The sequence below is a fragment of the Malania oleifera genome, chromosome 8, assembly GCF_029873635.1.
Source record: "Malania oleifera isolate guangnan ecotype guangnan chromosome 8, ASM2987363v1, whole genome shotgun sequence".
Lineage (NCBI taxonomy): Eukaryota > Viridiplantae > Streptophyta > Magnoliopsida > Santalales > Ximeniaceae > Malania > Malania oleifera.
In genome coordinates, this window is record NC_080424.1 from 32,265,860 (window position 1) to 32,281,452 (window position 15,593).

General features: G+C 35.9%; 1 protein-coding gene across 9 annotated transcripts in view; it reads right to left on the reverse strand.

Moving 5' to 3' along the window:
- The window catches only part of LOC131162092 (exocyst complex component SEC6), a 146,660-nt gene that overhangs the window by 111,986 nt on the left and 19,081 nt on the right, over positions 1 to 15,593 (reverse strand). For all 9 annotated transcript variants that reach the window (XR_009138679.1, XR_009138680.1, XR_009138677.1 and 6 more), the window contains 6 exons: positions 12,834 to 12,872; positions 12,568 to 12,656; positions 12,324 to 12,414; positions 11,800 to 11,889; positions 11,608 to 11,687; positions 10,928 to 11,020 (listed from right to left, as the gene is read on the reverse strand). Coding sequence is in view for 5 of the 9 variants with exons in the window: in XM_058118240.1 (XP_057974223.1) it covers positions 10,928 to 11,020; positions 11,608 to 11,687; positions 11,800 to 11,889; positions 12,324 to 12,414; positions 12,568 to 12,656; positions 12,834 to 12,872 (482 nt within the window). In the remaining 4 variants the exon portion in view is untranslated. The remainder of the gene's footprint in view (positions 1 to 10,927; positions 11,021 to 11,607; positions 11,688 to 11,799; positions 11,890 to 12,323; positions 12,415 to 12,567; positions 12,657 to 12,833; positions 12,873 to 15,593) is intronic.

The window sequence follows — 15,593 nt, forward strand, 5'->3', positions numbered from 1 at the left end:
TAATCATTATTATTAATATTTATATTATATATAATAATATTATAACCCATGAAAAGTAATATAAAAGTATTAAATTATAAAATACTATGATATATTTGTGGTTATTATTATGTATAACCTCAAATAATATAAAATAACATTCTGCAATAAAATATAATGCTATGGTGGCTCTTTTATTATCTTATTATTTTATATTAAATAATAAATTATGTTGTAGTGTTACAATATATGAGATTTTATTTACATTTAATAAATTACATATTAGAAAATAGTACTTATATATATAAGATAAAATAAAATATTAATAATATAGTTAGAACAAAATAATAATAATAAATATAATAAAATATAATATGCAAAGTATAATCAAGTACATAATTATCAAAATGATTTAAAATATTTATTATATAGTTTAATAAAATAATAGCATGTAATAATTACATATTTATAATGTTATTATTCCATACTAAATCAATTAAATAAATTTTTTATACTATAATGACATAATTGATAAATTAGACTCATTTCCGATTCCTATGTTTATATTTACCAAACAATAATACAATTTCGCTTCCGATTCTTTGTTGAACCAAGCATAAGAGAGGAATATGACATTCTGTTTCCAATTCCAATGAATTCCGATTCCAATTCCAATTCCAATTCTAATTGTGAACCAAACGCTACCTAGAAGATTTGGAGGGGATTCCTATTTTTGAGAATGGTGTTATGGATAATAACCTACAATATAAGGATGGAATTATTCCTACTCCCATGGAGGAGATTTCCGACAAGGATTTAAAAGCACAATAATTGATGGATAAGATGGGTTTATGACTCTCTAGTCCTAGAGGAAGCGAAATTCGTCTTGACAGTGGGTAGACACAACTAGCTAACTTAAAGTGCTCGATGAACTACAATGGAAAGGATTTAAAGGGGAATTTCCTTCATTAATTCCATTTTTTAAGAACTTCCTGTCCGCATCTAGGTTGTATTTTTTCCTTTCTCTATCTAATATATCTTCTTCTTTGATCAAAAAAGAAAAGGAAAAAATATATATATGTTATCCGCACAAAAGATTTAACCATTTAAGGAACCTTAGCTTTCACAAATGATTAGATAAGAGAGAAACGGTGCAAGGAATGAGTCAAATCTGAACAAAAGACTAGCAAAAGAAAAGACCAGAAGCATCCAAATCCCACACAATGACATCCTCATTACAGGAATAACAAAGTGAGAGGAAAAGAAATGTCTTCCGCTTCCTTCTCATTAAGATTTCAATAAAAATAGAAGGCCCAAGAAACAAGGTAACTACCAACAATAAAAAAAGAAGAAGAGACCAATGCATCATGACAATGGAAAGGAATGAGAGAAGGAAAAGCATCAAAAAGACACTAGATACTACTTCCATTGCTAAACATCCTCCAAAAAATAAACCCAACAACCATCTCCCACTTAAAATTTAGAACAAGGAACAAGAAAAATACCTGCGAAATGAACTTCAACAAGATTCCACAAGTAGCTCATAACTCCAATATTAGCATACCACCAACTTGCTTACGAGCCAAATTTGTTCTAGATTACTATTGAAGTATTGTGTAGATTGGAAAACCTAGTCACAATGATAGATCTATCCCTCAATTTATAACATATGCCAAGTACATGACAATGACCATAATACCCTTACTAACTCATGCTTGCTAACACAACAACACATTAAATAACTAAAAAAAAAAAAAACAGCCAATAATACTCCCTTTACAAATGGACTTAGCATGAGCAACCCCCAATGCTTTAGTGAATAAATCAGCAAGATGGAATCAGACTTCACATGATTGGTTGTAATGAGCTCTTGCACAAGTATTTCCTGCACAAAGACAATCAATGTGCTTTGGCCTCTCATGAGGCAATATGGATAGCAATTTGATTATCACACATCAAGTCCACAGGCCTAGAATGTGGAAAAAAAATTTCTTCTAACACGTTCTTTTTCCAAACAAGTTTGCATGTAGTGTGGGACATGGCCCAATACACTAATGCAGCACATGATCGGGCCACCATAGTTTGTTTCTTAATTTTGTAGAATACCAAGTTACCACCAACAAAAACATAGTACCTAGTTGTGGATCATGAAACGACAGCCAACTGCATTTGTATACCCTCAACAGAAGTCTGACCTAATCTTGTATAAGAGACCTCTCCTAGGGTGTACCTTTAAGGTATCTCAAGTATGAATGACTAAAACCTAGTGACTTTTTCTAGGAGAATCAAGACACTGTCTCATCCCATTTGTTGCGAAAGTTATATTTGGCCAAGTGATTGTGAGATAGCTCAACTTTCTAACTCGTCTGTAGTATCTTCCACGGTTAGCCAATAAATCACCCACACATCTGCCACTAACTAGCTGTTTGGATATATGTGTGCATCAACACATTTTGGTCCCAACAGCCCTATCTCATCTAAAAGGTCTAGAACATACTTCCACTATGAAAAAATGATCCCTAGACAAGATCTGGACACTTAATAGCCCTAAATCTTGGTCTGAAATTTAGTCTGGAAAATGCTTCAAGTGCTAGATGCCGTGATCATCATAAGCACAATATCATCCACATACACAACAAGCATAATCATACCAGAAGTAGAATGACAATAAACCTCACACTGCTAGAGAGCAAACTCAAACAATAGAACACTCAATCAACCAAACCATGTTCTAGGAGACTACTTCAGACAACACAAGGATTTATTAAGTAAACACACTTAATCTAACTCCCTAAGCAACAAATTGAGTTTGTTGCTCGCATAAACCTCCTCGTGAAAATCACCACGTAGAAAGCCATTCTTCACATCTAATAAAATTGAGGTTGTTTCTCAATTTGTGTTGGATGAACAAACAAATTGCGGTATGTTCAGAAATCAAGGAGAATGTGTCAGAATAACCCAAAGCGTACACTTGAGTATAAACCATTGCAAGGAGAGCCTTGAAACAAGCCACAAAAACACCTGCATTGACTTTCATAGTATATACCAGTGACAACCAACCACAAAGTTATTAGGAGGAAGAGGTACCAGTTCTAAAGTATCATCATCCTGTAATGCAGACATCTCTTCAAACATTGCAATCCTCCACTCAAAATGGGATAGGGCGTCAAGAGCAGGTTTAGGGTGGGCAATGAAAGATAGAGTACTTACAAAAATATGATGTAACAATAAATTAAAGCAAATGAAATTAGAGATTGGACCTCGGACCAAACTGCCCTGAACTCGAGTTTCAAACCTGCTAGGACCCAACAGGCTGTCATATGCACCCTCTGCATCTCATGGGATGTAATGATCCTCATGGATGCATTTCATCTTTGCAAATTACACTGTAATACTCGTGTCTCCCTGTTGTTACTGAAAGTACTCCAGGAATGTCACAAGAATATAAAATATAATCCAGAATATCCTTGCTTACATCCAAATGTATACACATTCATGCAATCTGAGATTCGAGGTTCATCGACCTCCACAACCTGGAGACAATCAATGCGACTTCTTGAATCCATACTTCCTTTTGTCAACATTAAGCACAGATTGAAACAACATCAAATAGGTCTTGACAGCCTTAGACCACTGCACATAATTCTTTCAATCCAACTTCTCGTTGTTTAGGTCTTTCAATTCACACAATACTTTAGCATGGTATTAGAGCATGATCTGACCTAAACCCTAAGTGTCATAGCCAGCGCCAAATTAAATCCTACGCAAATCATCCACTAGAGGAAGATCGTCCTCACCACCAAAGACTAGAAAAAGACCCAATGATTAGAGTAGCACTGAATAAAAACAAATGCAGATGTACCAGCACCACTATACTAAATTTGTCAAACAGAACTCAAGGAGATTGCTTAAGACCATAAATGCCTTTATGCAGCCTACACCCCTTGAGCAACATACTTAGGAGGTTGCTTCATGTATACCTCTTCTTACAAATCTCAATACAAGAAGGCATTCCTCACATCCAACTAGTAAGGTCAATCAAAATTAACTCAACAAGATCAATACACATGCAAAATTTAGTCTAGCAACAAGAGAGAAGGTCTTCAATACCATACGTTTTAAGTGCACCCCTCGGCATCCAATTGAGCTTGAATTCATTCAATATGAGTCAGTAGACCCATTGACACCTAATCAATTCCTCACCAACAGGAAGATCCACCACATCCCATGTCCCCCAAGTGGTCAAGGCAATCCATTTACTACATCCATTGCATGCTTTCACCAAAGGTTAGCAAGTGCCTCAACATGTGAGGAAGGGATAAATCCAAGGACTTAGAGAAGGCAAAAGAACCCATAGGGCTAGGAACATGAAGAACCGAAACAAAATGAGCAACAGGACAAGCAACTAAAGAACATTGAGTACATGTTCATGTACCTTTCCTGCGAGCAATTGGCAAACCCAAGTCACATCAAGACTGATCTCTAGAACTTGAGGTTGAAAGAGTGAAGGGCAGAAGAGGCAGCTGCATGGGGGTAGCAATGCCTGTGCTTGCTTTTTGTGTTCATAAACGCTTAATTTAGGTGAGTAGCTAATGGATTTGAAAGAGGGGCAAAAGTTTTGTCCAGAGGAATAAGAATAAGGACAAGAGGATAAACGCATAAGGGAGAACCAGAGGCAGAAACTATTCATGGACTCCAAACATATTCATCCAAGGAGGACCCAGCACCAGAAAAACCCCTTAAAAAAAGGTAACACCTACATTAACATAATTCCTATGAGTGTGGGATCATAACATTTATATCCTTTCTGAATTCCCTAGTATCCAACAAACACACATTTAAAAACACGAGAAGAGAACTTGTCTTGATCTAGTGAAACATGAACAAAACAAGTGTACTCAAAACGTGACACAACAAAAAACATGGATGTTTGTGGGTACATGATAGAGATGGAAATTTGTTCCCCCCCCCCCCCCTCTCTCTCTCTCTCTCTCTGAGGGCATTCTGTCAAGTAGAAAACAATCTGTAAGGAGAGCATCAATCCAAATTTCAAAGGGTTTCAGGAACATGCATATGAAAGAGTAGAGATCATGCTATGTTAGGTAAATGTCTATTTCCCATTCAACTACTCCATTCTAAGCTTCTGCATGCATGATTTTTGATGAATTTCCTTTGGTTCGCAAAAAAGACTAAATCTCATTTTGAATAAATTCAAGTGAATTATCAAATCAAAAAAATTGTATACTAATGCCAATTGGGTTTTTATTTTCTCGTAAAACTGAGCAAATACATTAAAAAATTCGGACATGTATTTTAACTCATAGAACCAGGTCACACATGAACAATCATCCACAAAGTACACCAAATATTGTTGACAAGTCAAATTCTTGACTCAACTCAAACCCCAAATACCTGAATGAGTAAAAGAAAACTATGATTTACTACTACAAGACAACTCAAGGCAAAAAAGATGACCAGGTATACACTAATTGACATACAAGGCAAAAACAAAAGATAGACTTCAACATAGGAAGAGCTGTTTTTCGAAAGGATGGATGGCTTAAACAAGAATGCCACCGATCCGAAGAAACATCATGAGAGGAAATTGAAGAAGTCATGTGACAAAAACTAGATCTACCACCACCACCATCAATATAATACAGACCATCCTTCCCAAGCCTTCTACCAATCCCCTTCTTTGTATAGAGATAACATAATGAGAAGGAGAGAAGGTCACTAGTTAATTGACTAACTGATAAGAGGCAGGAAAATTTAGGCACATATAAGTTATATAACACATAAGAAAGAGGAAGGAAATGAAAAATATTGCCACAGCCAGAGACCAATGTAATCAAACCATCAGCAAAACCAACCTTAGGGTGTAAAGTAGTGCATTTTATGGACTGAAATGAATTAGGACTACCTGTTATATGGAAGGAGGCACCAAAATCAATAACGCAAGGCAAGGAAGCTGAAGAAGTAAAAAGCCAACTTTACTAAATGGGCCACAATAACACTAGATGTAGAATATTGATTTTGAAGTTGTTGGATGACTCATGAGAGGGGGATTATATTTAAATTGGACTTTGAAAAAGCCTATGATAGGATTAGTTGGAATTCTTTGGATAATAATTTTATTACAAAGGGGTTTAGGGAGAAGTGGCATTCTTGGATAAGGGGTTGTCGAATGTTTTATTTTATGTTAGTGAATGGTGAACCTAAATTTTCTTTTAGTGCATCAATGGGTGTAAGACAAGGGAATCCACTATCTCCCTTTTTGTTTGTGTTAGTGGTTGACATCTCCAGTAGAATGGTCGATAAGGCAGTAGATAGAGGGCTGGTAAAATGGTTAGAAATGGGTAAAGAGAGAGTTGTTATGTATATCTTCAGTCTACTAATGATACTTGGTCCTTCTCAAGCGATATAGCTCTTTTTTTCTGAATATTCTGAGTCTACTTTGTATTTTGAGCAGGTGTCTAGGCTTCAATTAACTTGGGAAAGAGTGACATTGTTACAATTAATCTGAGTTCCAATATATCTAGGGAGTTGGCCTTGTTAGCAGGTCGTGGTATTTTGGATTGGTCCTCTCATTTTGGATTCCTTTTGGGTTGTAACCCTAGGTCAAGGAGCTTTTGGGATCCAATGGCGGAGAGGGTGTCCAAGCATTTGGATGGGTAGAAAGGTGTGTTATGTTCCTTAGAGGGTCACATTGCTCTTCTTCAATCTTGTCTTTTTAGCATCCCTTAATTCTTATGGGTATAGCAAGTAAGATGGAGCAAATTATGAGAGATTTTCTTTGTTTTGAGGTTGGGGAGAAAGAGGGATCATCAAGGATCATTTGATTAGTTGGGAAGTAGTGTATAGGCCGAAAATGGATGGGGGTTTGGGCCTTTGAGAGTTGGTGTCTGAAAACACTACACCTATGGCTAAATGGCTTTGGCACTTTTCTTAAAGAATTCCTCTATTTCGCATAAAGTCATCTAAAGTAAGTTTAAATGCATGACATTGGATGGGATACTAATTTGGGATCTAGATGTTCTTTGAAAATTCTGCGAAATGCAGAGGTCTATCTCTCAAATTTACCCCCTCTTCATTCCTCATACTAACTTTGTAGTAGTTGAGGGCTCTTGAATTCGTTTTTGGGAAGATACTATGGTGAGTAAGATAGCATTGTCTATTTTTTTTACTCGTTTTTATCGCTTGACTTTGGCGCATGCATTTAATTCTTCTTTTTTGGCCTCAAATGATCGTATTCCTTCTTGGGACTTCCACTTTCATAGATCTCTAAATGGTAGAGAGGTGGAGTTTCCTTCTTTGTTGATGATGTTGAAAAATTGCCATCCCTCCTTCGGGGCAGATAGTTGTTCTTGGCCCTTAGATTCTTCGAGTGTACACTCTTGTAAATCTTTTCTTTATTTTTTGACTAGTGCTAATTGCTCTTTTCCGCTCCATAAATAATTTGGAAGGCCAGAGTTCCCTAAAAAATTAAGGCTTTTATCTATTTGGTTGTTCTTAATAGAGTTAAACACCAACAAGTCATAGAGTAGGAGACCTTTGAAAGCACTTTCTCTTGATGTGTGCCTCATTATGTTTCAAGATTTCATAAACAGTTCCTAATCTGTTTTTGCACTGTAATTTTTCTTGGGATATGTGGAATAAGCTTTTCGGTCTTACTGGGAGAAAGTTGGGTTTCTCCAGATTTGGTGGAAAATTTGTTGGTTGTCTTTTTTTTTCCGCGCGCGCGGGGGTGGGGGGTGTTCGTGCTTTGGAAAAAGCAAAGATGTTATTGCTTTAAGGAGATGTGCAGTTTTCGCAATGCTGTGGGGATTATGGCTAGAACATAATGCCATATATTCACCCTTCTTGTTGACACCCTTAGTAGGATGCTTCTTCTCCACACTCAAGGTAGGGGAGGTATCAGAGGTTTGCACGTGAGGTGATAGGAAGTGGAGACCTAACACCTCCAGTTTGCTGACAACACCCTGCTCCTTCTTGAGGACAATTTGGTAAAATTCCAAAAAATCCTTTCACAGGCTTAAAAGCAAACATGTCCAAGAGCACAACAGCAGGCATCAATATATGGGGGAAAGAGTTCTTCAAAAATTCCACTTCGCTAGCAGGTTGAGTCCCTTGAGTGGCCCCTGTCCTATCTCAGTCTCCCTCTAAGAGGGAACCAAGCTCTGAATCCTTCCAACTCCGGTGTTGAAAAAGGTGGCTACAAGATTGGAGGGCTGGAAGAGGCCTTATTTCTCCATTGGGGGCCAAGCCACTTTAATTAATGCCTCACTATCTCCCCCTATTTAGTATTCCCTTGAAAGTAGCCAAATAGCCAAAGAGGTTGATGCATGATTTCCTTTGATCAGGTACTTGGGAGGATACAAAAGACCATCTAGTTAGTTGGGATTTAGTCAGCAAACCTAAAGTCTAAGGGGGGTTCTAGGCATCAGGAGTGTGGTATCCCTTGCAGGCAAATGGCTTTGGAGGTTCTCTGTGGATATTGACTCCCTAACGCATAAGGTAATTAAGAGCAAGTATGGGATCAAAAATTACCTTCACAGGAGCAAAAGGTGCTTATCAGTTTCAGCATCAAATTTGCAAAGAAACCATATGTTAAGTGTTAACCAAGGTGAAACCCTCTTCTAAATGCAGAATCTTCCTAAATTGTGGATGCTATTTTGACTCCCCCTAAAGAAATGTTTTCAGACACCAAATTACCTAGATCAAATCCTTCCTCCCTTTTGGACCTACTCACAATAGCCCACTCTACAACATGACCTCTATCCCTCTCTTGACCATAAATTTCTCTAATCTCCAATCAATCTCACTAGAATTCTAAAAACGGACAAATAATACATGGGAACAAAAGAAAGACAAGCATGCACAAAAGCAATACGATCTCCCAAAAAAGTGAAGAAAGCTCCTTTCCACCCATCCAACCTCCTAGAAACTCTCTCAAGACTAGGCCCAAGACGAATTTGCAATGGGATTACAACCAAAAAGGCACCTAAACAAGTAATAGACCAACTCATAACACCAAAACCTGCTAACCTAGAAAAAGAATTCAAATCAATGCCTATAACCACCAGAGTCTTGAATTTCCATAAAATTGTTGAAATTTCCACTATCCATCACCACCAAAATCGAAATGGCAATCGAGTTCCATCTTGCATAATTTCCTCCGAAATTTCAATTGATCATCCAAAATTTATCAAAATCTCCAAATTTCAATGGGACTTGCCGAAATTTTAACCATAGAATGAAATTTTTCTTGGAATTCAAATGTGAAATTTAGACACAAAGTGAAATTTCTCTCAATTTCTCTAACTTTTTGTTATTAAAACAAAATATTATTACAAGGGCATTTCAAAAACTATATGAAAAAATAAACTTACATCAACATTTATCTAATCATTCATGTCTAAATTATCTTTATCTATATATAAATAATATTTAATTGATTTACGAATTTCATTTATATTAACTGAATATGTTTTATACACATATTATATTACAAATGTTGTTAATAGTTAATACGCATGTTATTTTACAACTATTGCACCTCATACACAACATAAATGTATTTAAATTATAATATATTAGTCCTAAACTTATTATTATGCCTATTAACCATTTCTAAACTTTCAGAAGAGAATTCCATGCTTTACAATTAATTTCCATTTTTTTTCAAATCAAAATTGAAATTTCCATGGAATTTCCATACTTTTAGACCTTCAAAACTTTAGTCGAAATCAAAATTTAGGACCTTGATAACCACAATACCACTCTTGAGAGAAGTTTATTCTAAACCCCAACACCTTCCCAAATATCTGTAAAATGATTAGAATATCAGAGAAATTTCTAACAACATAGGATGTGGAATGTAAATTTAGTACTTGATGGTGAGAAAACCATGTAATAGTTTGACATTGATTACTAATAAGTATCTAAAATAGATCATTTTCGTTAATTAGGATCCATTACCCATATGGATAGAGATTTCAAAGAGTACAAAACACATAAAATTATATAAGGATGGCTACTTAAAATAAAAAAAAAAATTCTTTTAAACTTCCGTGCAATTGTGGAATGCCCATCATATTAGAGAACAATTCTATAACACAATTAGAGGACTGGTAGTACTAGACGGATTATAATGTTGGGCAGTTCTAAGAAAAAAAATGAGAACATATAAGGTACTGTGCTGAATGAGCCACAAGAATAAATAAATAATGACTTTGCACATTAATGGTTAGGAGTAGTATTTATCTATGGTACGATAATAAGCCAATCATTGATTGAGATGGCTCCAATAAATACAACAAAAGCAAGTAGTTGTGCTGATAGAAGTGACTTGACTTAAATGAAGGTTGCTGTACAGACAATAGGAAACCAAAGGAAAATGTAGCAAACGAAGTTATAAAACATTAAGTTATTTAACAAAATATAATTCAAAAAACATGAGATAATCCTAAATCAAGCTAAATGATAAAAAAAAAAAATTCACGTAGTATACCCTAAATAGTTGAAAAAAAAAAACCCAATAAGCATATGTGCATGTTCAGAAGGCTTGGAATACCTCACCTCAGGTACTTGCATCTGAATATCCTAGTTAATTATCATCAGGGTGCCTATCAAAGAGCACCTTTTTATTCCAATTAATTTATTATCCTTAATTCAATTAGAATCTAAGTTCTCTCCCAACTTTTCCTCCATAAGAAGAAAAATGGTACGATCAGATTAATTATTAGTGATCAACTAACAATCTGCCCCTAAAGGCATTAGCAACAGCAAAGAATGCTACAATATTCAACTCCCAACAAGTGGTCAAAGTCACAACCTTGGCATTTGTTCTGGTAATCCAAATAGTTTATACAGATGGAATCAGTGAGAAGGCATTGTCAGGTTACATCATGGTAGGGGAATAGGGTGAGGGGATTGAAGTATATACCTTTCTTTAGAAAGTTTAAAGAAATTGGAAATATGGCCCCATAAGGTCTTCTCAAATGTCTCCCAAGTGCGATCCACGTCTTCAAAATATTCTCTGAAAAATATTTCCCAAAAAAAAAATCCAATAGAAACAAGTTACAGCGTTATGCAACCTCACAACATATGTATTGTTATTTACAAACACCAAGAGACTTACATTATAAAGCAAAAATTTCATCACATAGATAGTGTATCAGTAGACCTTCTCAATTTATTTTTAAACTATTTAGGCAGTTATGCCGCAAAATGGATAATATTTTCACCATTTTAAATAAAAATAGAGGTTACATAAGTAGCTAACATAAGCATCAAGAACCACTAAGGCACTAACACTTGTTTCACTAATTCAACCGAGTATTATGATGCTCATTACAGTGAATAAATTGGCTGACACCAAAACTGAGTAATCCAGTGTCGAGTAATCTACATCATCCAATTTGTATCACTTGGCTGTTGGCATTACAGATAAGTGTCGAACAACAAAAACAAGTTTGTTCTTGATATTTACAAATAGTTAGGGATATTTAAATCTGCTTATCATGTTTAAGAGCTGTTGGATAACTGGTGGGAACTCATTGTTAACATTGAGCTTATTCTAAAAAGTAAAAACTAACAATGGCATGATAAATTTGAAATACTGACCTTAACCTGCCAACCTCTTCTTTGTGAGATGCAGCGGCTGCTAATGCAAACCTCCTTTTCCCATCAAGAGCTGATAATCTCTAAAATAAATTACAAAAATAAATAAATAAATAAAGATCACAAAATATGTATACTGCCTCAAATATATGAGTCTCACCAACTGAAAATTGGAATATGATAATTTAGCTCTACCTCATAAGTATTAATGAGTTCTTTATCATCGCTCAAAGAATCCCGTGCCTCAGCTGCTTCAACAGAAATAGACATCATTCCCTCCACATCCTAAGAAGATGAATAAATCAGCTAAGTAGCCACCAAATGACAAAAGAGGAGGTACAAAAATCACTGTGTTATATATATATTTATACACACACACTCTGTCCTGTATATACATATACGTGTGTGTTTTTCTTTATTTGGCCAATAGAAGCCAGTGCCACTCAAAAAACATTTAAGTCGGGCAACATGAATCACCAATGTCTATTTGGTCCAATGGTATATCCCCATCTCTTTTGGGAGTTTGCAGTATCAAGTCTTATAATTACCTATGATAAGAAAAAAGATTGTTGTAGGATTTTGGTGGGGATTTGAAGGAGGGAAAGAAACAGACAAACACAACAGCAGTTGGAGTATAATTCTTTTAAGAATTTCCAATTGCAGATATTCAATAGCACATGCATAAATGCAGTAATAAAAGTCCAAAGCACTGCACGTACCTTCAGAGTTGTATTTAAATTATTCCTTGCATTGCTCAGGAGTTTTATTTGATCATGGTTTTCAATCAAATTTTGGCATTCTTGACATAACCTGATTTACAAGGTAAAGAAAATACGTTAGCCTCCAAGTAGATCACATCAACGTTGTATAACAAACAAGAAAACTCTAGATACAAATGATAAACAAGAACAATTTCTAAAGAAAGTTGTAGTACTGTCTCATTCTGTCTTATCATTAACATACTTCTCAATAGAAACGAAGTTCTCGCGGAGCTGGGTTATTGTCCTTTGAGATAAAGAAAGTGATTCTAAGCCAGCCTGTGCCTGCTCCACCTGCAATCCAGGGTATCATTTTCAGAATAAATAAATAAATAAATAAAATAACATCAGAAATGGAAGCACATGTGAGTTAGTGTGTTTCCCCAGCTTTAAAGACTTTCAATGAGGGAAACAGGCAAGAGACCAAGCAGGATTCTTAAACAATATTCAAAACAGAATTTAATTATGTACCTGCTCTGCCACCATTGTACTAAGTTGTGCATCATTTGCCTGGGATTAGGAAGCAACAGCAGCGTTCAGCAGGTGACATAAATTCATTATTAGAAAGTTAATTAATGGTGTCAAAGTAGCAAAGCAACACATCACAGAGCCCTACATATCCATGGAAGCAGCAGAATGGACAAAATTTACACCAGACAGTACAGTGCAGGTGACATAGGCTATGGACAACATGGAGTAACCCAATGATAATGGGCTGATGGGGGGGCGGGGGTTCAAACCCCACCTCCTTTATCTATTTGGGGGAGGGTAAGTGACTTTGCCATCAAATCCTTGCATCCATTGCACCATCTTATATCAATATGGACCATCATCATGTGCTAACAAAGAAATTCCACAATTGGAGTTTTTTCGATATATAGATTTAATTTACATTGACCTCAATGAAATTGGAAGGTGATTTATTTTGATTGAATTTTCTCTTTTTATTTTATTTCATTTTATTTTTTTAGATAACAAAATATTTCATTAAAGCAAGAACAGAGAAGGTTACAGAGTACAGAGGTTGAGGATTCCACCAAAAAAAAAACAGATGAAAATAAAAAAGAGTTACATCAACTCTGCCTTCCAATCCCCGTTGATATTGGACATCACAGCACCCTCAAAAACCCTAAAAGCATGAGCCCAAATGTAATTTTCTCCAAAGCAAGTTCAGATCAGTCTTCTGGTCTTTAAAAAATTCCTTTCAATCCAAAGTGTTCAAATGTAGCAAAAACTGCACAATTCCAAAAAGTTCTCCTCCTTTTATCCTTTCAAACCCCCAAAATTTCACCGCTGTACAATCGTGAAGAGTCTGCAGAGCAACCCAAACCTCATCAAAGCAAGAGAACAGGCTGTTCCACAAAAACCTCACCACCCCACAACTCAGAAATAAATGACAATTAGTCTCCTTTTCCTCATGACACATCTCACTGGAGAACCTTATGTGGCCTCCAAAGAGTGAAGCAATTCATTTTTACTAGTCCTGCTCAAAACCAAAGTGCAAATGAAAGCTCAAATCTTAAAAGGGACTTTAGCCTTCCACACGACTTTGTCCAGATGGAATGTGTAACATCCCTGTTTTTGACTCATGACTGGCCGTGACTCCATCTAAAATCCAATGGAGTCATTAGGCCTAGGCAAGAATTTGCTTTACAAACCTATCATTTGGAAACAAGTTAGAAACCAATTGAGAGTGAACATTTGTTGAAAACACAAGACGCATACATATATTTCAAAAAGCAACTAAAAATGTTTTTCTTTCAGTGACAAGCTCTTTACATTTGGTTGCACTTTACATACAACATTTTTCACACTTTCTAATTAATATACACAACTGCCAACCCAATACATGCTTAGTATCATCTTCCTGCCAACCTGTAATACATGTCAAAAATAGCAGTCTCTTGGAGAACTTACAAGTGGAGCTCTCCTTGAGTTCGATCTTGAAATTATTAAGGAATAGGATGAACAACCACAAGCTCAGTAGACATTCTTAATTCCCCCTTATTCAAATAAGGATTACAATATTGAACACATGATTTCTTACATGAATGCACAATCATAAGGTGCAGGAATACACTCTTTATTCTAGGCAATATGCATGAACACTCTTCATTCTAAGCAATCTATTCATCTAAAATTATCATCCCAAAACATCCAAATAGCAAGCATTTACACATTTTTTTCAACATACAGCGTTTTCCCAACCAAGTGCACATTTTATCCCAAAAGTGCCAAATTCCAGCTTGGCCAACCATCACTTAATGCAGAAATACCAACAAGTGCCAAATTAAAACTTGGCCAACCACCGCTTAATGCGAAAATACCCTTTGGAGGTTTTGGGCTTTTCACCCAACAGAGACACAATCCCTCCTTGCTCAAATTCCACAATATCACAGCCACAACAACACATGGTGCCACCCATTTCACACAATAGCAATTCAACACATGCATACACAACCTATGCCATAGCAAGTAAAACCATCATACTTATGAGATGAATATCTACCACTTGAAAATTTCCCAACTCTTATCAAAATGAAAAGCGTGACTTTACTAAACAAGCAAGAAAAGCCCTTTCTATGTTATTAGTAAAGCTCCCACAAGGGAATCCTCCTTAATAGACGAAATATTCCTATTATGTCAATGCCAATTGAATCAATGTTATTAGCTATGAATTCAAACTACAAAGCAGGGAAAAAAAATAAGATAGATTGTAAAGACCCAAAAAATTATAATTATTTAAAAATTAGGAAAAATAATAAATAGCATAGATAAATAAATAATAAAGGGAAAAGAGAAAATTTTGAAAGAGAGAACAGAAGACCTCGTTGACGAATCTCTTGTCCTTGTCGATGAGTGTTCTACTAGGAATCGTCGACGAAGTTTAGTCCCTCGTCGACGAAGAGATCCTGAGTGAGCAAATTTCAGATTTTAAGCTTCGTCGACGAATGAATCCTCTCGTCGACAAAGTCCCTTCTGTAGTTCGTCAATGAATCCTGTCTTCTCGTCGACGAAGCCACATGGCAACATCGTGTATAAAAGGATCCAAAGTTGCTTCTTCGCGAAGAAACTCATTTTCCTCCATTTTTCTCTCTCTAGAAACGTTTCTCTGCCTTCTCTCTACAAATTCGGCCTGGATTCAGTCCAAATCAACAAACGGGAACCGCTACGGTGTTCTAGGGAAGATTCTCTACACATCTAGCGGAGCAGATTTCTAAATTGGGCTTT